The sequence below is a fragment of the Sus scrofa genome, chromosome 2 (genome assembly GCF_054392235.1).
Source record: "Sus scrofa isolate SSC_HxYL_T2T_F1_AM1 chromosome 2, Sscrofa_HxYL_maternal_Yorkshire_Landrace_v2.0, whole genome shotgun sequence".
In the NCBI taxonomy this organism is placed as follows: Eukaryota; Metazoa; Chordata; class Mammalia; order Artiodactyla; family Suidae; genus Sus; species Sus scrofa.
The window spans coordinates 44,388,638-44,412,098 of record NC_139384.1 but is presented as its reverse complement, the minus strand read 5'-3'; the positions used below and the strand labels follow the sequence as shown (position 1 = coordinate 44,412,098).

The following is a 23,461-nucleotide window of genomic DNA, read 5'->3' as shown; positions in this document are numbered from 1 at the left end:
CTGGAACAGACTTTGAAGATTATCTTACCCAATTCTCTTATTTCACCCACAAGAAAAACGACATCCAGAGAAGGAAAGTGGCCTGCCCAAGGTGACAGCAGCTAGTCTTGTACGTAGGTCCCTTGGCTCAGGACTCTTTCTACTACATGGTGCAGCTTCTTAATGAACAAACACATCTATGAATGATCTAATGGGCAAACAGAATGTTGCTGAAGCCTTGCTCAGCAAGAGCCCTTCAGACTGAATAGTCATAGCTGCTCTGCATTTCAGGGCTTAGGTGCACTGGGAAGAATAGGAGATTCCACGGAGGCGAGAGGCTGCAGAGACAGGGGCCACTGGGGAGTTATTTAGGGGCCTTGGTGCCAGCTGAGGCCTGTGGGTGCCAGCTGAGGCCGGTGGATCTGGGCGTTCACAGTGAGATAGCAGGGAGCCACCCAGGCTCAGGAAGCTTGCTCCCATTTAAGGAAGGACAGAGCAGGCTCACGGGCCTGATTCCTTGGCCACTTTTAAGGCTGCCCCATGCCACATATGGTTCCCTAGGTGCTCTGCTCTGAGGACAGACTGGGATAGGCTGGCCCCTGCCCCACCAGATAAGTACAATAGTTGCTGTTGCTTTTTCCTGTCTCCTGAAGTCCCAAGCATGCTATAAGCTTAAGGTGCTGCTTGACATGCTAATTAAGCCAAAGCCTGACCTCAGCAAGGAGCATGTGGTGAGGGGGGAATGTGCATACCTCAGAGTCAGCAAATGAACCCAGGCTTCAGTTCTTTGAGTCTCCCTTTTCTTAATTGGAAAACAGGTAATTCCTATCTATTTTCTACATTGCCTAGGGATGACCTAATAAAATGATGTATGCAAAATGCTCAGAAAAGTGCCAACACTTAGTAGGGACCCACTACTGTCAGTTCTTTTGTTTTTTAAAAAGGTTATTATCCTTAAAAAAAAAGTCTTTTATCTTCTGCAATTATCAACTTTGGAGCGTCTTCCTAAATAACCCTTAATGGCGCCACAATGTCTACAGTAAAGTTAACACCACCGGAGACCTGGCCTTAACTGACCCTCTGCTGTCTTGCTGGCTGACCACTTGTACCTCAACCATGATTCACACTTCAAAGCCTTCCTTCCCTTTGCTCGTGTTGATCCCTCAGCATGGAACACTCTTTACCCTTCCTCCCCTCAGGAGCCCCCTCTCCCCTGAGGATTTCCAAAATTAATCATTCCTTCCTCTTTCCGCTTTCTTCTAATTCTTGTCACTCTCTGCTTTGCACTCATTCATTTGTCCATTCAGTGTTTAAGTGTATATCACGTGCCAGGTTTCAGTCACAGCTCTCTTTCCTATTAAATGTGAATTCCATAAGGGAAGAATATTTGCTATGTTCCTCCACAGCACCCAGGATGCCACAGCGCACTTTATCAGCCACTAGCAAGCAAGCTGATGGGAGGGAACGAGGAAAATACTGTATGTAATATTCATACGAAGCACCGACTGCATACAAGGCAAATGTAGACAGTACAGGCCTGTTAAGATGTACAACACAGTCTTTGGACATGAGGACAGACATGAGTGGTGGAGCAGACTTTCGAAATATTTCCCAGATGGGGATCCTAAGACCCAAAGAGGCAGACAGCCTGCCAGGGTCACACAGAGAGACAGAGGCAGACAGAGCTGGGACCAGAGCTCAGCCCTTCCACTGCAGAAGGCTGTCTCTATCTTATTCTAATGCTTTGAATTTGTTCTTTTTTCTTTTTTTTCTTGTTATGGCTGCACCTGCAGCATATGGAAGTTCCCAGGCTAGGGGTCGGATAGAAGCTGCAACTGTGGCCTATGCCACAGCCATGGCAACAATGGATTCAAGCTGCATCTGCTGCCTACACTGCAGCAATACCAGATCCTTAACCCACTGAGCAAGGCCAGGGATCGAACCCACATCCTCATGGACAGTATGTCTGGTTCTTAACCAGCTGAACCAATGAGAACTCCATGGATTTTTTTTTTTTTTTTTACGTTGAGTTCCTCTTAGTTAAATTTACCTTTGCAAGGTCCCAAGCTTCTTGGGTATATGTAAACAAGTGCAATGGGTCACAATTAGAGCTTTTGTTACCATAAGCAACTCCAAAATGACCAGAGCATTATGCCAAAACATGATGGTCAGTCGTGTGCTCAAAAAGGCTGGCACGCGAGAGTGTAATTTAGCAAGTATGTGAGCCTCTGCAACAGCCTGGCACCCTCCCCTGTGGTCTCACGTGGAATGATTACTGTGGAGTGACACAAACATTGCTTCTTTAGGAGTAACAGTAGAAAAAATCCACTTTTATCAAGAGCTGGGAAGGCATTCTTATGACGTGAGGCTAGGCCCTGAAAACAAATGACTCAACAGAAATGTGACTCAAATGATAATCAATGGTCTGTAAAAGTATCTCTGCATTAATTGTGAAATATCTTTCCTGAATGCGAAAGATCTTACCACATTTCTGGCCTGGCAGAGGAGAAAATGGGGCGCCTCAAGTGGCAGGTGTGATCATGGCAATGAGTACATCAGCTCCAGAGCTGAGCAAAGGGAGGACCTGGGACAGAGCACTCAGAACCAAGGGAACTGTGTAGAAGAGACTGCTCTGCCTTAGCAGTTCATCTCAGCGAGGCAAACGGCCTGGGAGATCACAACCACCGAGGAAAGATCCCTGAGAACCAGCCTCCTCGCTGGGGAACATGAACTGGACCCAAATGCTGGCCCCAACTCTGCCACTGACCAGCTGGGCAATCTTGGGTTAAGTCACTGCTTCTCTTTATGCCTGAGGGCTACCTATCTGGTAGTGACAGGACCCAGGAAGGCAGCCAAAAAAAGTGAATTCAATAAATAGGGTTGAGACAATTGAGTAGCCAGCTGGAAAAATAATGAAGTTGAATCCACACCTGACATTGTATATCAGGATAAATTCCAAGTGGATCAAAGATGTACATGTAAAATAGAAAGCCATAAAGTACTAAAATAAAATATGAGGAAAGTCTTTTATAACCTGGAGCGGAGAAGGATTCTCTAACTCAAAATCCAGAAGCCATACAGGAAAAGACTGATAAATTTTATCTACAGCGAAAGAAAAAGTTGCATGATAAAAATAGGACAAAATAAAAACATCAAAAGCAAAAACAAAAGGCAGAAATCTGAGAAAATAGATTTGCAATTCAAATCACAAACAAAGGCCTAATTTCCTTAATAAGAAAGGAGCTCCTAGAAGTTTATTAGAAAAAGATCTACAATCCAGTTGCATAAAAGGACAAAGGATATTGTGGTAGGCAGAATAATTGCTTCCCAAAGTTCTAATCTTGGAACTTGCGAATGTAATGTTACGTGGCAAAAGAGAACCAAAGGAGCAGGTGAAATTAAGTTTGCTAATTAGCTGACCTTAAGGTAGGGAGATTGTGCTGGATTTATCTGGGTGGGCCGGGTACAATCATAAGAGTTCTTAGACCTGGAAGAGGGAGGTAGAAGGGTCAAGGTCAGAGTGATGTGATGTGAGGACTCACCAAGCCATTTATGGCTCTGAAGATAAAAGGGGGCCACAAGTCAAGGGATGCAGGTGGCCTCTGAAAGCTGGAAAAAGCAAAATAGATTCTCCCTCTGGCCTCCAGAAAGGAATGCCACCTGCTCATATGGTGATTTTAGCCCAGTGAGACCCATTTCAGACTTCCAACATTGAACTCTAAGAAAACACATTTGTGTTCTTTTAAGCTATTAATTTTGTGGTAATTTGTTACAAATACTAGTGAAGAACTAATATAGGCATGGAAAAAAAAACTTTGTAATGAAACATCACAAGTGGCTCTCGAACATACGGGAAAATGTTCAACCTTCATTCATAATAACTAAAAACTAGGTAGAGAATGGAAAGGCCACAATAAAAAGAACAAAGTTGGAGGGCTTACAAGACCAGACATCAAGGTTTATTATGAAGCTACAGTAATCAAGACAGTGTGGTACTAGCATTCAAATAGAAAAATAAACTAATGAAAGAAAAAAAGTCCCCAAAGAGACCCACAATATAATAGTCTCTTGATTTACAACAAAGGATCCTCCAAAATCCAATGGGAAAGGATGAACTTTTCAATCAATAGTTCTGGAGCAATTTTTTCAAAACTAATTCGAGATGGATTTGAGGACTAACAGGTAAAAAGCAAAGAATAAAGCTTCAGGAAGAAATCAACATTTTCACAAACCAAAAATAGGCAGAATCTTTTAATACCTCAAACCATTAAGGAAAAGACTGATTAATTAGACTTCATTAAAATTAGGAATATCTATTTACCAAAAGATATCATAAGAGAGCAAAAGAGGGAGTTCTCTTGTAGCACAACAAGTTAAGGATCCAGGGTTGTCACTGCTGTGGCTTGAGTTGCTGCTGTAGTGTGGGTTTAATCCCTGGCCCTGAAACTTCCACATGCTGCAGGTGTGGCAAAAAAAAAAAAAAAAAAAAAAGAGAGAGACAGGGAGCAAAAGAGTAAGCCTAGGAGATATTCACAATCCAAATATCCAACAAAGGACTTCATAAGATAAAGGATCCCTAAATACCACTAAGAAAAACATAGGCAAAACCCACAATAAAACAATGGACAAAGTGTTTGCAGGAGATAAAAGAAGCTACCCAAGTGGCCTATAAGCAGATGAAAAGGTAGTCCATATCACTGATCACCAGAGTAATGCAAATTAAAATCACAGTGAGATTTCACACTACACACTCAGCAAAACAGCCTAAATCAGTAAGGCTGAAAATACCTGGCAGGGATATGGCACAATTAGAACTCTCATATGTTGCTGACTGAAATATAAATTAGTACAACTACTTTTTAAAACTCTTGAGCAGAATCTACTAATACTATACGTATAACCTAGTAACATAGCACTCCAACTCTTAGGTACTCAGGAGAATAAACAGATATGTTCACCAAAAGATATGAATGTCAATAGCAGCTTTACTCACAATCTTCAATCTGGAAACAACACAAATATTCAACAGTTAAGTGGATAAATGAGTATAATAATGTATTCATAAGTGGAATATTACTAATCAATAAAAAAGAACTATTGCTATATACAGAACAGATGACTCTTACGGACACAATGTGTTGAACAAATGGAGTCAAACACAAAGGAGTAAACACTGTATGACACCATTTATATGAAGTTCAACAACGGGCAAGAACTCATCTCTGGAGACAAAGGTCAGAATGGGGGTCACCTCTGGGGTTGGACTATTGACTGACAAGGAGCAGGAGGTAGTATGAGGTGCTGGAAATGTTCTGTATCTTGTGCTGGGTGGTGGTTCCTTAAGTATACACATATGTAAAAATTCATCAAACTGAACCCTTAAGATGTATGCACTTTATTGTATACCTATTGAACTTCAATTTAAAAAGTAATATAAACCAAAACCATCCTGAGTGGGTTTTCACCTATTAAACTGGCAAAAAAACAAGTTTTCTAACTCATTATTAGGGAAGCTGCAGAAACAGGCACTCTTATACACTGTTGGTGGGAGTGAAAAATGGTGAATTCCTAGGGAGGCCAATTTTGCAGTATCTTGCAAAATAACAAATACATTTACTCTTTGACATAATACTTTTACTTCTAGGAATTACTTTTTACTTCTAGGATAAATTCCTACAGCTACACTCACCCACACATGAGACAACATATATACAAGGTAATTCACTATACCATTACTTGTAATAAGCAAAAGACTGGAAATTACCTAAATGTCCATCATGGCACACAGGTACACTGAACTATTACATAATTATAGTGACAAACGAGAAAGGCTTTTATACTGATATGGAAAGATCTCTCAGATCAATTGTTGAAAAAAAAAAAAAAAGGCAGACCCTAAAAAGCATGTAAAGTACACCACAATTTATGTAAAAGGGGGGATAAAAATATATCTCAGTATTCACTTATAAATGCAAAAGAATCCAGAAGGATACAGAAGAAACTAACAATAGGCAGTAGCTGCACATGTGGTGGAAGGGTTTTGGGACACTGGAGAGATGGGAGATAAAGTAGGAGGGAAGTTTTTCATTTTAAATTTTTGTGTGCTTTTTAAATTTTAAGTAAGGTACATGTATTAATAATAATGAAAAATTATTAAAATAATAATAAAAATTAAATTTAAAAAATTTTAAGAGAAGGGACAATGGAAGGGTGAAGAAGAATCCTAAAAGGGGTGGGAACCTCAGAAGCCAGAGAGGGAAGTGTGATGACAATACAATGTCATCAATTTCATGATTTTATCTGGTAATTATGCCGAGAAATGCTTAATCTGAACCAGATTACATATGATCTAAATGTACAGAGGAACCTGCCAACATGAAGGGGAATTAACATTGAAATGAAGAGATGAAATCATTTTAACTGGTGCTTTAAAAACAGATCAGACTGTCGCTGGTCTGCAGGAAGGCAGCAGCAGGCCACAGGTTGTGTATGAAGTGAGAGGCCTGGAGATGAAATCATTTTAACTGGTGCTTTAAAAACAGATCAGACTGTCGCTGGTCTGCAGGAAGGCAGCAGCAGGCCACAGGTTGTGTATGAAGTGAGAGGCCTGGGTTAAAGGCTGACACCCTGGTTCCTCCTTACCGATGACCTGGTGGGCAAAATGCTCGGCCTAATGGGGTTAACAACAGTGCATCAACTTGTATGAGGATTAAATGGGACAACATACATAAAGCATTTACGCTCTGTTCATCACACTGGGTACAGGACCATATATGTCTGTCTTGGCCTCTAAACTCTCTACAAGGCTCCGGGCTTTGGAGGTATGGCTTCCCAGAGGAACAGACACTGTCAAAATGAGTTCGTTTTCTCTATTAAATTCTTACACGACCCCGTGCACGGTCAGATGTTCTGCCACACATATTACAAAGGCAGAAAGGCTCAACAATTGGAAAGCATCAGTGCAATGAAAAAAATAAAAGTAAAAGATGCTTGCATAGATTATAGCTCCAATGTAGTGAAGGAGCTGCTTTTGCTTGGAGGAGGAGGCAGTACGCTTTGCTGCCAAATATCTAACCCTTTAACAATGCCTGTCTGGCAAGTGTGAGTGCTCCAGGAAAAGGCCACCAATAAAATCCCTTCCAAGGGTCTGCGTGGAGCCGGAGAGAGGAAATGTAGTCAGCTCTTTTTTCTCTGCAGGAAGGGAAGGCTGAACAACCGCACATCAGGAGAGAAGGCAAACAAATTGCCCATTCAAGCCAAAATAAGCTGCTCCTGGGGGGAAGGAAAACAGCTGGAGCCAATTCAGCCAGACAAGGAGGCGAGGGCCCCGAAGACGGAGCTGGGCCTAGGGAGCCTGCCTCTGGCAGGCAGGGATCTTCTGGGCAAGTGGTGGCCACAGGCCCTCATCTCACCTCTGCTGACCTCAGCCTACACCCACGAATTTGAGCCAGCCAGCTTTGTCAGAGGTGGAGGGAAGTCCTGGGTGAAAAGAAAGCAAGCAGGCAAGCAAATGAATTCGGGAATCTGCCACGTTCATCTACTGAGCACTTATTCTGTGTCAGGCACTGCGCACGCACCTGACATCCCTGTGCCATTTGGAAGAACGACTTTTAGGGGTGGGTATTGTATGCTGGTTTTACAGATGAGGAATCAGACTCAGTGAGGAAGAGTGAGTGTACAAGCCTCACAGCTGGACAGTGGCCTGGCCAGCCATGGCCAATGGCTTCAGCTCTTCCTTCCCGATTGTCACATGAGTTTCTCTATGCCCAACACCAGCAGTTCTTCCTCTGTCTAAAACAGGAAACTGCAGGGCTCACCACCCTCTGCCATGGGAGTGGCCTGGCTCCAAACACAGTACAGGTCAAGAGGAACTTCATGGGAAACCATGCAAAAGAATTGGGGAAACCTGCAAGCAAATGAAGAAGCAAAGTCGAATTATTTTGATTTCCTAAGAAGTGTGGCTGCTGTGGGGCTTCCCTCAGGCTGGAACACACAGTGCTGAGTCCCTGTCCGGGACAGTGGATGGCAGAACCCGGATCTAGAACAAATCTGGGCAGCACTGTTTCCAGGGCTGATGGGATTTTCAGATGCCCCGGGGCGGAGTAGCCAGGTGCCACTTTGTGGTTCCACTCTGCAGCTATGGATCAGTAAAGATCCATAAGCAGAGATCCTGCCCTGAACCCTGACATCCTGGGTGGGGAGACACTTCTCTCTCTAGCTTAAGATTCCTTCACCCCCTCACCCCCCACTGCCGTCCTTGGCCTTCTTACAGTCACCTTGCAATTACTTCCTTCCTTGGGGTCTTAATATATATAAGACAACAACAACACCAGCTAGCATTTACTTTTGTGTGGCACTGTTAGCATGCTACATAACAACCATATGAGGTTAATATTTTGATCTTCCAGATGAGGTGATCAAGACACAGAGAGGTTAAGTGCACATGTCTCATAAGTGTACAGGTTAAAGTTACATGTCTCATAAGTAGAGGAGCCAGGATTTGAATCCAGGTGATAACACCCCAGGGTCCTGTGTCGTTAACTACTCCCATCCTCCTCGGGCCAAGGATATGAGACAGTTGAAAGAGCATCCGTAGAAGTCAGCCACTCTGGGAGTTCCCATTGTGTCTCAGCGGAAGTGAGTCTGACTAGCATCTATGAGGATGCAAGGTTCGATCTCTGGCCTTGCTGAGAGGGTTAAGGATCTGGCATTGCCATGAGCTTCAGTGTAGGTCACAGATGCGGCTCGGATCTGGTGTTGCTGTTGCTGTCCGTAGGCTAGCAGGTGCATCTCCGATTTGACCCCTAGCCTGGGAACTTCCATATGCCATGAGTGTGGCCCTTAAAAAAAAAAAAAAAAAGTCAGCCACTCAGTTCTACCATTTACTCATTTACTGCTACATGTCCCTGGACAACTTGCTTTACCTCTGAGTCTCAGTTCCCCTCTCCTCAAAGTGGGTACAACCCCTTGTGGGGTTGTATCCATTCTAAGACAGAGTTGGTCCTGAATGATATCCTTTCACCTCTCCCTTCCCTTCCAGTTTGATTTGTCTGTTGCACGTTCATTGCTTCTACCCTTGAGCCAAGTTTGGCTTCTTCACATCCTGTTCAGTTTATTCTGTAACTATTTCATGGCTATCACATGTGTGACCCAGCGCTAGGCACTGAGGGGCTAGATCTTGGGGATGAGCCTGAAAGCAGGGAAGCCCCCTAAAGCGAGCAAGCGCAGAGGGCGGAGGGGAGGAGCTGGCCGAGAGCCAGGTTTCAGCTGGGGGGAACTCTCCTGCTCCAGCTTGTCGCCCTCGTGCTGGCCCCCTGCCTGGGCTTACAGGAGGCTTTCTCGTCGCTTCCTGCTGCACAGCCTGCAACCTGCAGGGCATCCACTGAGGACCCCATCCCCCCAGTGGCAGGACGCCTCTGCTCCCTGCTCACACGCATGCAGGTGGATCTGTCCAGAGCCCCGTGACTGCGCTCATCTTTCCTGACTTGGAAACCATTCATTCAGCAGATTGTAAGCAAGGCCCCAGGCACTGGGGACAACATGCGAAATAAGAGGTCTGCCCTCAAGGAGGTCACTAGTACGCCATGCCCTGCTCTCCCACTGCCTCTGCTGCTTTGCTCACTTGGGTAACCCTGGACACACCTTTTCAGAACGTTTTCATCTCTCTCTCAACCAAGAACGACCTCACTAGAACAATTACACCAATGTGATTTTCTTTTCTCCCCACTCTGACACACAGAAATGAAGAAGAAATGAATCACCAATTTATTTCCTTATTTCTTACACATGACTTGTATAGTACCAGGTATTTCACATTATCTCCCTGAATCCTCACAACAACAACCCTGCAAGATGGAATGATCCCCTTTACATAGATGAGGGGGAAATAATGAAAGCTCACACAGAAATGGAGCCACTTTAAACCAAGGCTGTCTGCTGGCAGAGCCTATGCTCTTTCCACAGCCCTAGGCTGCCTATCAGCTCAGCCTGCCACCCTGCCGGCTCTGGCCCCCTCCTTCATCTGGATGTTCGTCTTTTATGTATTTAGATTCCCTGCAATCTTCTGGTTTGTGCTGGTCCCAGAGGAAGCCAACCTCTCTCCTGGTCCAGAGACAACACAGCAGCAGCAACATCCTAGGCACCACCTCTGACTCTTTGATTAGCTTGTTTTAATTACACTCAGGTTGGAGCAGTTCCGGTATAAAGTATTAGGTGTTGCAAAGTATACGGGTTTGCTGGTACATTTTCTCACTCTTTCTGATGAGCCCCTTTCCTCCCCACCCTCTCTGTTGGCCAGCAGCCCACCTCTTCCACTGTCCTTGGTTCTGCCTCCTTGCACCTCACAGTCGGGCCTGCAAACAGTGCTTCACACTGCTGCCACCCCAGGCAGCTGAGCCAGCCCAGATTAATTCAGAAAACAGTGCTTTGAGTCTCTGCTGAGTGCCAGGCACAGCTCTGGGTGCTGCGCTAAGCAGGAGACAAAAGAGAAACACGGGGGTCTTGCTCTCCTGAAGCTGAGAGTCAGAGGCTAGGAGAGGGAGGTATGCAGAACAGACATCACCTACTCAAGGCAGGAGGTGAGAGGGTTGTGAAAGAGTCCTAAAGCATCCGAGCTGGAGGGAGACTTGGTTTTCTATTTTAACCCCTCCATGTCCCAGATGGGGTACCTGAAGCCCAGAGGAGGGCCATTATTTGAATTAATGATATCAGATAATAGCAACTAACACTTTTTTTTTTTTTTTTTTAAGAGCTGCACCCATGGCATATCAAAGTGCTCAGGCTAAGGGTCCAATGGCCAGCCTACACCACAGCCATAGCCACACCAGATCCGAGCTGCATCTGCAATCTATACCGCAACTCGCAGCAGCGCTGGATCCTTAACCCACTGAGCCAGGCTAGGGATCGAACCCACGTCCTCATGGATGCTAGGTGGGTTCATAACCCACTGAGCCATAATGGGAACTCCCTGCCCTCCCCACTTTAAAAATGAGAAAAATGAAGCATCAAGGGCTAAGTGCCTTGTCTGACTGAGTTCACACGACTAGTAAATAGAAGCCTTACGACTACTTGGTCAGGCCCTACATTGTCTCTTTAACATACTGAGTCTACCTATAAAAGTAATGAAAAGGCTTCTTAAAGTAATTACGCATAGGTCTGATTACAAAAATAGTGAGCTTTGGTTATTCAGAGTCAATAAGCCTCCATTAATATGAGGCTTGGCTCAACTGGGAGTTCCTGCATCCATGAAACACAAGGCAGTGAGGGCAGGGAGCTGAGCCCCCCATCTCTCAAGGAAAAGCCAAGCAAGAGGTAATAACTTGGTAGGAAGGATTTATTCAAGAACCAGGAGCAGCCCAATCCTCCTCCCCTTTAAGTCTAGCTTTCTACACAAGATGCCCCCAGCTTGTAAGACCTTTAACATCCCCAAATGCCACTTCCTGAGGCAAGGAGGTTAGCTGACGCACCTTTCTGGATGAGCATCTTTTTAAACTTTTTCATTTTATTTTAATTTTTTAAATTTTGTTATGATGAGCATCTTTTTAGATACTCATGTGAATAGTCATATTTAGGAAAAGGGCTTCTAGCAAAGCCTTGGTCAACCAAAGCCTTTCATTTTCCATGATCTCTTCCAACGTACCATACACACTTGCACGCACCCTGGCTTTTGGTTAACCAAGAATCTTCTCCATCTGCCCATGAGTTTCAGAATAAATACATTAGCAGTATATTAGTTACTTACCAACCACTGCCAGGTTATGCTCTGAGCCACAAGAGACCTGTAAAAAGAAAAAAAAAAGTTGTAGACAAAACGTATTTCAGCTATTATATTTTATGATCAGAGTTATTTTTAATGATACTAATATCCATTTTTTGGCGAATTTTAGGAAGTAGAAAGGGGTCTCATGTACAAAAGACTATAATTATAATCCACTTGCAACTACATGAGAAGAAAAAGTGAAGAAACAAAAAACACTGAATGGAAATACACCAAGATAGTGTCTTTAGGCAGTGAGACCATGAGTGATTTTTTTAATCCTTTCTTCTTTCTACTTGGTTGTATTTTTCAAATTTTCTCATTTTCACATAATGAGCATGTGTTACTATAAAAATGGAAATAGAAGGCAATACAAATGACAGTTTTGGAAAACTGAGCTAACATGTCCATCACTCTCATCAGGACTGATAGGATGAGCAAAGAATTCAGTGCAAACAGACTTGCTCGAGGAAGAATGCTTGGCTTTTCCTCATCTGCTCACTCTGCCTTTCACCTTTCAGCCAAACAAAATACCTGCACTGCTCTAAACACAAGGCCTCCTCTCATACCTCCGGGCCTTTGCACGTGCTGTTTCTGTGCTGGGAATGCCCTCTTCTCAACTGCCTACCTAGAAAAAATTCTGATCATCCTCTACAATTTCAAAGCATTCTCTTACTGTTGCTTCTAGGCAGACTGAAGCTCTCCTTCCATTAAAGCAACTCACAGGTATCCTCACTGCAGCCATCACCTTGTTGCCTTTTACATTTTTTTCCAGGCTCCTCACTAGACCGCATGTGAATTGAGAACAGGGCTGAGTCTCTCTCCCCTCTGTATTACACAGATGGGCTGTACAAGGCCTGGGGCTCAGTTAACACCTGCTAAAGGAGAGAATGAATGAAAGAACAAAGTACATAAAGAACAAATACCTAACACCTAAAAGAAAATCACTGGGGGTTCTGAATCCAGTGTCTGTACTCAGGGAGTGATACTTCTTGCCTTTCAGTCTCTGTACATCCCAAATGCTACCAGGAGGAAGTGATTGGGAATATAAGAGTATAAATGGTTCCCCAGGTAGTAATTAAAGGGAACTCTAGACTCTGGAGAAGCATCCTGAGACCTTTATTGGGATGTTCACTTTAGCTCCTGGCAAGAGGAAGACTTCAAGTACTCATGGAACGCCAAATGGAAGAGCCCTGGGAATCGCCCAGCTCAATTTTGAATACTACGAGGAGAAAACTGGCTTAGGAAGAAATAACTTGCTTCAGGTGCCAGAGCAAGTGTGTATCAGAAATAAGACTAGATACAGCCTCTCTGATGCTCACACAAGGCCCTTTCCTATAGCTTCTCACTCTTTCCCAGTGAAAACTTGGAAGTGATATTCAGATGTAATTAGCACAGGTCCCTGACAGTCAAGGTAATAGGTTCAAAAGGTATTTGAGCCTTGGAAGCCAAATAACCATTGGTAGGTGAGAAGGGGCAGCAAGGCTACTGAGGCCTTTTTCTTTGTGAAAGTGATGGGTCAAGGATCTCAGCTTCCACAGGGAAGAGGACTATCTGTATTCAGATCGATTCCCTGACAGCGTCTGGCAAAGAAACACCTGCATGTTTTGCCCCAGGAAATATTTCCAAGGTGACTAGTCTCTGAGCTCCTTTGAGGCAGGCTCTGTGGCTGATATATCTGAGGGGTGCCCCTCATGCCTCACCCAGAACACAGCACAAGTTCATCATCTGCTTCTTAGTTATACTGAGGCAGGTTCAATAGGTTCTGTTATAGGAAGCTGCTTAGATTGAAGAACTAGGAACAAACCTAGATGTCCAACAATAGGAGAATTCTACATAAATTATGGTAGAGCCATCTGATGAGTTGGAAATTATTATCAGCCTTGGAAAATGACACTTACAATAAAGGAAAATACTCATAATGTCTTATAAACTGAAAAACCACACAAAAACTGTATATATAACATGATTTCAACTCTTTAAAACAAAACATAAATAAAAAGACTGGAAGAAGTTATACCAAAATGTTGACAGTGATAGCCTCCGGACTAAGGATAAGGTAGGTATCATGAGTATGCTCTTTTCTTTGTTTTTGTTTTTTTTCCCCTATACTCTCTAAATTTTATACATGATTTTTATAATCAGAGAAATTATCTATTAAAAATACGAAAAAGAAATATAACACAGTTCCCACCATACAGGGAAAAAACCCTGCCTGGCTATAAAATAAATATGCTATAAAACCTTATATGCTCTTAAGTAGTATGAAAAAAGATTTGAAGGAAATAATAACGAAATTATAAGGGTAGGAGTTCCCGTTGTGGCTCAGTGGAAACAACTCCGACTAATATCCATGAAGATGTGGGCCTTGCTCAGTGGGTCAGGGATCTGTTGTTGCTGTGAGCTGTGGTGTAGATTGAAGATGCGGCTCGGATCCTATGTGGCTGTGGCTGTGGCTGCAGCGTAGATTGGCAGCTACAGCTCCAATTCAACCCCTGGCTTGGGAACTTCCATATGCTGAGAGTGTGGCCCCAAGAAGCAAAAAAAAAAAAAAAAAAAAAAATTATAAGGGTAGATGCATCATACTGGTAAGACGATAAGATTTTTTTTTTCTTTCATTCTCTATTTTTCAAACTTTCTTTAATGGTGGTAGCAGTAGTGCAGCTAGTGCTGGCGGCGGCCTCAGTAAGAGCAGGAATTAAGAGCCACCATATATGTACTCATGTGTGGCAGGTGTCATGCTAAGGCACTTTATAAACACCATCTCATCTTACTCATCATAATAATTTTTTCAGGCAGGTTTGACTTCGCTCATGTTAGAAAGAAAAAGACTGAGGTTCACATGGATTACAGAACTTGCCTAGCTTCCTAAGTGCTAGCCGCAGAATTAAAACCCAGGTCTGCCTGATCTCCAAACTCATGTTCTGTACTGCTAGGTCACTCTATCTTTGTTTTTTTAAAAAAAATAAAGTTATATCTGTTTAAGAAACACAGGCAGAAAGGGCTTGTCTCTGACTGCCTGGGCTCACTCTGGAGCTAGGGACTGCAACGCTGACCAACCTTAAGGACTGGGGGCTTCGAGAAACAGGCAACTGACAAATGCCAGTATCTGGCAGCAGATGCTGCTATGAATTAATGAGCGAGACAGTGATGAATGGATTTTGTCAGGGCAAATGTCGTCCTTGAAGCTCAAAGCTCCCCACTGCTTCTTGCTGCCTGTGCACTGGCACAGAGGTCAGGAGATGGAGCACCACAGGCCACAAAATCCCAGGGCTACACTCCTTCAACAGGATTGTCTCAATGGCCATTTGCTTCGTATTGCCGCTGTCAGCGTATAGGCACTGCCTAGCTTTCTAGAAGACTCTGTCAATAGTGGCAATGTGCCCATGAGAAAGAGATTCAGAGCCAGGAAGCCGGTAGAGTCCTAGGTCCTCTGTTTTCGGGCTCTGAGACCTTTAGCAAAGTATTTAACCTCTTGTGCCTCGGTGTTCTCAGGTATAAGAAGTAAGTAACAGTATCTTCCCGTCTGCCTTATAGAACTGCTAAAGGACGAATGAGACAACCCACTCTCCCAGCCATGTGTCTCACCTTCCTGACATAGAAATCTGCACATGTCACGCCCCTACAGAAAATCCTCTACAGGATCCCAGCTTTGGAGGGGCCAAGTCTTCAGGACATAGTGTGGCTTACTCAAGAGGAGGCCCCCTAGTGACCATTCCAGCCTCACTTTCTTTCTCTGCTCTTCAGGAACTTTCAACCGCAAACAGAATACTCCCTTTCTCCCATCCACACTACATTACATTTGCTCTAAGAATATCATGCAATTTCGAGCTTTTGTGCATGCGCTCCTACTTGGCTTGACTTCCTTTTCTCCCATTGTCCACCAAGCAAAATCCTTTAAGACGGCTCAAACATCACCTCCTGGTGAAGCCTTCCCTGATTTCGTGGGGCCGGGGCAGGGGCGGTGGGGAGGGGGGAGGTGCAGCTGCTCCACCCTGGCTATTCCGACAATGCTGTGCATCACAGCTCTTACTACACATGAGACGTCTACCAATGAACCGTGCATGGGTTCAGCACCCCTGTCTCTTAGAGATCCAATAGGTGCCTCCCTAGTAATGTCTTTGCCACACAGCCCAAGTACAGGGCATGAAGGGGCCCAGACAAAGAGAACAGCCCAGAGAAGTTAGATGGTCCCAAAACAAGTGTGAGCAGTGGTACAGAAGCTCCAGCCCAAATGGGAGACAGGCACTGAGATGCACAGCCAGGGTAAGAAGGGAAGGGAACCACAAGAATAGAGTGTAGAAATGATGGGGGTGTCAAAAGCCCTGGACTGTTCTGGGAGCCCTAGCACAGCAAAGCACAGTGGACCAGCAACAGAGGTCAGTCCTAGGAGACAGAGTCCCACTACAGAGAAAGGAGGTCCCGGCTTGCTGGTTGGGGCCTTCGGGAGATGGGGGGCATACCTCCCCAATGGTGAGGGGTAGGGGAAAGAGGCGACTGTGGAAAGCTGTCCTGACTCAGTGCTACTCAAACACTAGAGGGATCTACTCTGTTCGGGCAACTCAGCCTCAAGAGGCAGAGCTGCAGAAAATAATTTCCCAACCCCCAACTGCCACAGGGGACAAGACCTTCCAGCACCCCTCCTGCCAAGCTAGATTCCTCAATGCTTGTCATGGGAACTGTAACTCCCCTTGGGGCTGGATCCCACTAAATACAGTTGGACAGGGATAAGCTAGGGTGAGAATCGACTGGTACTAGATGCTCAGTGAATATACACTGAATACATTAATGGATTAAATGAATGGATAACTAAATGAATAAGCAAAAATTAGACTAATGTGAAAATATTTGCCAAATGTTGAATGTGAGCACTTTAGTTACCAGCAGTACACTTGGTACCGTTTCCAAAACCAGCCGATTGGCCCTTATTGAGTGCTCATGGCCAAGTATCTGGCTAACTGCTTTGCCTGTATTATTTCATTTAAACTTACCCTAAACCTAAGATTCTTCTGTTATAACCATTTTACAAATGAGGCATTTGGGGTTCAGAGAGATAAAGTAACCTGCCCAGTATCTTAGAGCTGGTGAAGGTGCGGGACTCTGTGCTCATTCAGGCTCAATCTGTCTGTACTCTTAACTGTCTAAACCCTTCCTATTATCACACAGCATGGAAATAAACTGTTGCCCAGCTCCTTACATCTGGCAACTTTGTGCCAATTACCAAGGGATCTTATGCTGCAAGAGCCCCAGATTTACAAGGCTCAAATATCTTCCTGGGGCTAGGAGTATCCACCTCAGGACAGAGAGCAGCTCCAGGGCTTTTTCTTGGGTAATATGTCTGTAAAAAAGGCAACCAAGATTTGTCCCCTGCCCTTGCCCTGGAAGCTATCATCTCATGGAGAACTCCACCGGGTTGTTCAACTCTGAGCACTCTTAATGGGGAAATCAGTCACAGAAAACAGAGTGGGACGGGGTGCGATCAAGACTCAAGCGAAGAAGCACTGAGATTTCAAGGAGAGGAAGCAAGTAGAGTCCAGGCTCCAGGCTGGTCCCCATCACCAGCTGGGGACCAGCCTCAGCTTCCTCCCAGATGCGGGGTAGCAGCTCAGGGACCATTCCTGCCTGCAGCAGCCTGAGGGGCCTACTGATTGGTTCTGCCTCACTCCAATGGGCAGGGTGCCCACCGATGCTATGGCAACGCGCACGTGCAGAGGCACGTGATGGAGAGGCGGCTGGGATGGGGAGGGGAAGTCCATTCACTGGGGAACTCTGAAGTCGGAGAGTTTTGGCTGCAAGGCCCCAGCTCCCAGCTTCATGGCCAGTCCTTGTCAGGCGCCCCCTGAGCAAGGGACTCCAGAATGGCAGTCTCCCGCAGGCAGGATTGACAGGAAAGGGAATGGGCGCCTCGGTGCAGCCTTTGCTAAACTCTGCCCAAGCCCAGTTGCCATTTGCATAGAACTCGGGGGAGACAAACCAGAATTTCCAAACCTGTTAGAAAAGCAGGCTGGGAGGCTGGGCATTTCCTACAGCAAACTGAAGCCCTCTCAGCTAAGGGAGTTTCACCCTTATGCTCAGAAATAGCCTCAAAGGAGGTCATGGTGACAGCAGAGAGCACAGTTGCTTACTTCTGGACGCACCTAACCTTACAAAAACACCTTTAACTCCCTCTGTGAGGGCTTCAGTTCTTGACTGAAGCCTAGCTGTCAAAGAAGCCAAAAAAGGAGACCTCTGGGCCAGGGAGAAAAAACCCATTCTCCCTGTAAAGCCAAGTTTTTTTCCTCCCTCGCTCTCTCTCCCTATCCCTCCCTTTCTTCCTTCCTCCCTCCCCTCATTCCTTCCTTTCTCTTTCTCACTTTCTTCACATTCTATACCTAGAAAAATGTCTTAAACTCGGTCCGACTACATTCACAAATGGATAGGTTGGGATGAAGAAGAAGAGAGCTGAAATTTGGTAGGTGCCTGGATGCCAGGAATGTGACATTATGGAAGTGCACTTTCCCTGCAAAGCTGCACTCTCACAGCTGCTCTGAGAAGTGGAACTCTGTCTTCCTACTCAACAGGTCAGCAGACACACCCAGAGACACTAAACAGGTCACACTGGGCTATACAGCCAGGTCGCCCTTGATCCAAAGCCTGTGAGCTTAACCCCTACACATACTGTCTCCACTCTTCTGATACTGGTGCTAGACTGCCCCAGTCCCTAAGCCTCAAACTCTCAAGTGACCAACAGCTCTCTCTTTTCTCTCCTACTCTGTCTCAAGATTCTGTTAATTCTGCCTTCTCAATGTCTTGATTTTTGTTTGTTTGTTTGTCTTTTTAGGGCCGCACCCACGGCATATGGAGGTTCCCAGGCTAGGGGTCCAACAGGCGCTACAGCTGCCGGCCTACATCACAGCCACAGCAACTCGGGATCCGAGCTGCGTCTGTGACCTACACCGTGGCTCATGGCAACACCGGATCCTTAAGCCACTGAGCGAGGCCAGAGATCGAACCTGCGTCCTCATGGATGCTAGTCAGATTCGTTTCCACTGGCCACAATGGGAACTCCTCAATGTCTTGATTTTTCAGCTGCTACCAATTAGTTCAGTCCTTCTCACTCCAAACCTGGATACTTTTAAGAGCTCCGTGAGTGACTTCAAATTTTCTTCTCTCCATCCTGTCATGATCTGATTTACAAATAATTTTTTTAGGAAGATCCAGTTGTGGCTCAGAGGGTTACGAACCTGACTAGTATCCATGAGGATGCAGGTTCAATCCTTGGCCTCGCTCATTGGGTTAAGGATCTGGCATTGCCGTGAGCTGTGGTGTAGGCTGAAGACATGGCTCGGGTCTGGTGTTGCTGTGGCTCTGGTGTAGGCCAGCAGCTGCACATCTGATTCAACCCCTAGCCTGGGAACTTCCATACCCCATAGGTGTGGCCCTAAAAAGCAAAATAAATAAATTAATTAAATTAAATACTTTTTTTAAGTTGTCAGTCTCAAAGACTCCTAACTTCCTACCACACTTGATCTCTCACACCTTTGCTACTTAAACCTGCTAACCCAGCTACACAAGTCTCTTCTCTGTCCCTGGAAAATCTCTGTTTTCCCTCTTTTGCACTGTTATTTGCGCCATTCTCCTTTCTCCATACTATTCTAACCCTAACCAACTTCACAAGGCCCAGTTCAAAACCCAAGGCCTTAAGGAAGCCTCCCAGATCCTCTCTACCCCTAAAAGACCTGACTTCCCTCAAATCCTACCACTTGCCACGACAAAAGTTTGCTTTGTCAAATCTCCTTTGTCCTGTTAATAATTCTGGTATGGTGAATAGGGCATGTCTCCCCAGGCAGTGTGGGGGAGTGGAAAGAGCTCTAGGCAGGGAATGAACCAGAAGTCCTGTATTTGAGTCCTTGCCCTGCCACTTTCTGGTCATGCGACTTTGGGCAAATCTCTTTACCTCTCTGGACCTTAGTTGCCTCGGCTTTAAAATGGGAGAGTAGTGATTAAATGAATCTCATACATCCTAAAACCCTTTTGCACCCCTCCTCCCAATTCTACAGAATAAAATCCACTTTGAGCTTGACTCTGTTCTACAGATACATTTCCAGAATGGATAAACTATATAATTTGGGAACATATAAAAGGAAACTATAAGTATTACGAGCTGGCATAGGTTCACTATGAACAGTTCATTTCCTTTTTCAACAGAATTGCTCTACTGGCAGATAAGGGAGAGTGCTTTAAAAAAATGTCTACTGAATTAGAATGTAATACACACAATTATACTAGCCAAGCACTCAGAAGGTTGGCTTTTCTCAAAGTGCACTTCTAAGGGAATTCCTTTCTCCTAAGTTGCTATGTTGATGTGTGCGCCTGTGGCCTAATTGGTATGGCTGGGCTATGTATGGATACCTGCCCAAAGTGGCTTAATACATAGATGGGCCACAGTCTAGGAAGTGGCTTAATGGGAAAATTCTGCTGAAAATTCTGTAAAGTCTGAGTCCTGTAGTCTTGTTGGTAGCTGGAGCAGTAGCTGGAAGAAATACACCTAAGAAAGGTTAATATTCAGAGGAGCTACAGGCAGAAGAGTCAGAAGCAACAGGAACAAACTAAAGAAGAGAGGAGAAGTTATTGGAATGTGAGTTTCTAGATCCTACTGCTGACCATGCAAGAAGATGGAGATTTTTGAGCTGCCTTGTGTTCTTTTTTTTTTTTTTTTTTTTTTTGTCTTTTATCTTTTTAGGGCCACACCCGCAGCATATGGAGGTTCCCAGGCTAGGGGTGCAATCGGAGCTGTAGCCACTGGCCTACACCACAGCCACAGCCACAGCAACACGGGATCCGAGTCGCATCTGCAACCTACACCACAGCTCATGGTAACAATGGATCCTCAACCCACTGAGCGAGGCCAGGGATCGAACCTGAAACCTCATGGTTCCTAGTAGGATTCATTTCCACTGCATCACAATGGGGGACTCCCTGCCTTGTGTTCTAAGTGACCTTCTAGTTGCTCTTTCATACAGCATTTGTTTCACCTGTTTCCAGTACTTTTGCCCATCCTTACTGTACTACAGTAACCTAAGGCTAAAAGTGCTTAATACAACAATGCATCTGAATTTCAGTAAGTTACTTATGCCCTTGAGAACAGGATACACCACGTGAGCTGACCAACCAACCTCAAAGACAGGTAATTCACAGATTCAGGCCAGCCAAACATCCTATAGCATGCTTCTCAAAAAACTGAACCCTTTCCCCAAGAGCCAAGACAGGCTGAAATTTTAAAAGACTGGCAACACCAAGTGTTGATGAGAATGTGGAATAACTGGAAATCTATTACACTGCTGGCAGGAATATAAATTCAACAACTGCTTTGAAAAACTGGCAGTGTCTATTAAAGGTAAACACACACACACACACACACACACACACACACACACACACATGTGCGTGCATGTATCCGGAGACCCCAGTACCCAGAATAAATGATTACTTACTTCCATCAAAAGATATATACAAGAATGTTCATAGCTGCTCTATTCATAATAAATGAAAACATAAAATTACACAAGTATTCATCATCAGTAGAGTGAATAAAGTGTAGCATAATCAGAATACTTTATAACAATGAGAAAAAAAGCCTACTGCTCATCAAAACACGGATAAATCTTCAAGAATAATGGCGAACAAAAGAAACCAGACAGAGAAGAGTAAATATTGTGTGACACTCTCTATATGAAGCTCCCAAATAAGCAAACTTATTTCAAATAAATAATATAACTGTTCTGAAGGGAGAAGAGAACTAATCCTAGAAACCTTTAACGCAGTACTTTGACTAAATAGGTTCTGATTAAAAACAAAAAGGGCTGTTAAAATCCTTCACTCTACTTAAGGCACTTAATGGATTCTTTTTTTTCCCCATGGCAGTATGCATGTATCAATTCTGCAAGTATTTTGTATACATTTTAGGACTATGCAAATGAGGAAATATATTAATGTTCTTGGGAGCTAGAGTTTTCATTGTAGATGAAGAAAACACATCATGAGGGAGGACAAAGAGGAACCCTGTGGACATAGGATTAGAGTTAGAGTTATCAGTATGAACCCACAGTTTTATCCATGCATACACACGCCCACGTTAAGTTAAACCAATATGAAACTGCCTTGATGCAATAACACCCCAGTAGCAATGAGGTCACTTGGTGCACTGATCTTGTCTTTTAAATACTATTTAACTAAGAAGAATCAGAGCTCCTTGAAGAAATGTCCAATTCCAGGGTTGAGACTTGGAAAGAACAGTTTGAGCCTAGAACATCTATTTGTGCCAGGAAGTAAAGAAATGATCAAAAGATGACAAGGACATGTCAAAAGGACAGAGAAGCCAGCTTGAAAGATCTCCCACTGGCTAAATCAGGGAGAATTCGAGCATCAAAATGAATAATGACAATGGATTAAGACTCATTGAATAAAATAAAAATTCATAAGTAGATACTGAATAATAAATAAATAGGAGAGCAGGGAAAGCTCTTATAATGTAAAAAAAATAAATGTGAAAGGAATAGTTGGGCAAGGAAATAATTTTGCAAAAGTGATAGTTAATTCAGGAAGGAATCATTAATGGATGTTAAAACTGCTGGGCAAAAGTATGAAGAGGAAAAGGATATTTACATAGCCTCACAGTGTCGCTTCTCAATTACAAAGAAAGGAGAAAGAGTAGATTATAGTAGACAAAGGAGCCAGACACCATCTTACCCAAGTGATCTAAGTTAGCACCACTAACAGTGGGACAAACTGACATCAGGTGCCTCATCTTGTGATGCTTTAAAGAGACAACATCACTTATTTAGTATTTCTGCTGAAAGTGCCTAATGAAATCTAATCATGAGGGGAAAAAAATCAGATAGAACCAAATTGAGAACCATTGTACAAAACAACTGTCCTGTACTCTTAAAAAATATCAACATCATAAAAGATAAGGAAAAGCTATTCCAGATTAAAGGAAGCAAAATGACATGACAACTAAATGCAAGATATGATCCTGGACTGAATCCTATATCAAAGTGAAAAACTGTCATAAAAGATATCATAGAGACAACTGGAGAAATATGAAGATACTCTTCAGATTAGATAACAGTGTTCCACCAATGTTAAATTTTCAGAAAAGAGAGAGACGCACAAATGTGGTAAAATGTTCACTTGATCTTAGCCAAAAGGCCGAGAAGCGATTGGTAAAATGTTCAAACACGCTGTGTTTGGGTGAAAGATTTACAGGGTTCTTTATATGACTCTTGCAACTCTTCTACAAATTTGAAATTATTTCACAAAAGTTAAAGATGTAAGCTAGCAAAACCAACCTACGGTGAAAGTGTAGAATAGTGGTAGTCTTGGGGTGAGTGTATCTGGAAGAGGCATGAGGGAGACTTACTAGGTACCTAATTTGGGTGACTACACAGGTATACACAAATGCAAAAATACATTGAGTTGAACGCTTAAATTCTGCACATTTTACTGTGTTTGAGTTACATTTCAACCAAAACCAATAAAGAGGAAAAGAGAAAAGTTCTACAAGGTAAAAAGTATAGGAGTTCCCGTCGTGGCTCAGTGGTTAATGAATCCAACTAGGAACCATGGGGTTGTGGGTTCGATCCCTGGCCTTGCTCAGCGGGTTAACGATCCAGCATTGCCGTGAGCTGTGGTATAGGCTGCAGGCGCGGGCTCAGACCCTCTGTTGCTGTGGCTGTGATGTAGGCC

At 44.0% G+C, this 23,461-nt stretch overlaps 1 protein-coding gene and 1 long non-coding RNA gene across 18 annotated transcripts in view; both read right to left on the bottom strand.

The window, feature by feature from the left end:
• Positions 1-23,461, bottom strand: part of SERGEF (secretion regulating guanine nucleotide exchange factor) — a 241,368-nt gene that overhangs the window by 86,285 nt on the left and 131,622 nt on the right. For 15 of the 17 annotated variants that reach the window (XR_014837223.1, XR_301734.4, XR_014837222.1 and 12 more), the window contains one exon: positions 11,720-11,756. Coding sequence is in view for 13 of the 17 variants with exons in the window: in XM_003122944.7 (XP_003122992.4) it covers positions 11,720-11,756 (37 nt within the window). In the remaining 4 variants the exon portion in view is untranslated. Of the gene's footprint in view, positions 1-6,073; positions 7,886-11,719; positions 11,757-23,461 lie in introns of those variants that run through there. The other 2 variants (XM_085011802.1, XM_013994510.3) reach the window with 1 other exon arrangement.
• LOC146405350 (uncharacterized) lies at positions 14,379-18,770 on the bottom strand. Its single transcript, XR_014837236.1, has 2 exons — positions 17,925-18,770; positions 14,379-17,767 (listed from the first exon to the last, which is right to left on the bottom strand). It is a non-coding gene; the product is annotated as an uncharacterized LOC146405350 (long non-coding RNA).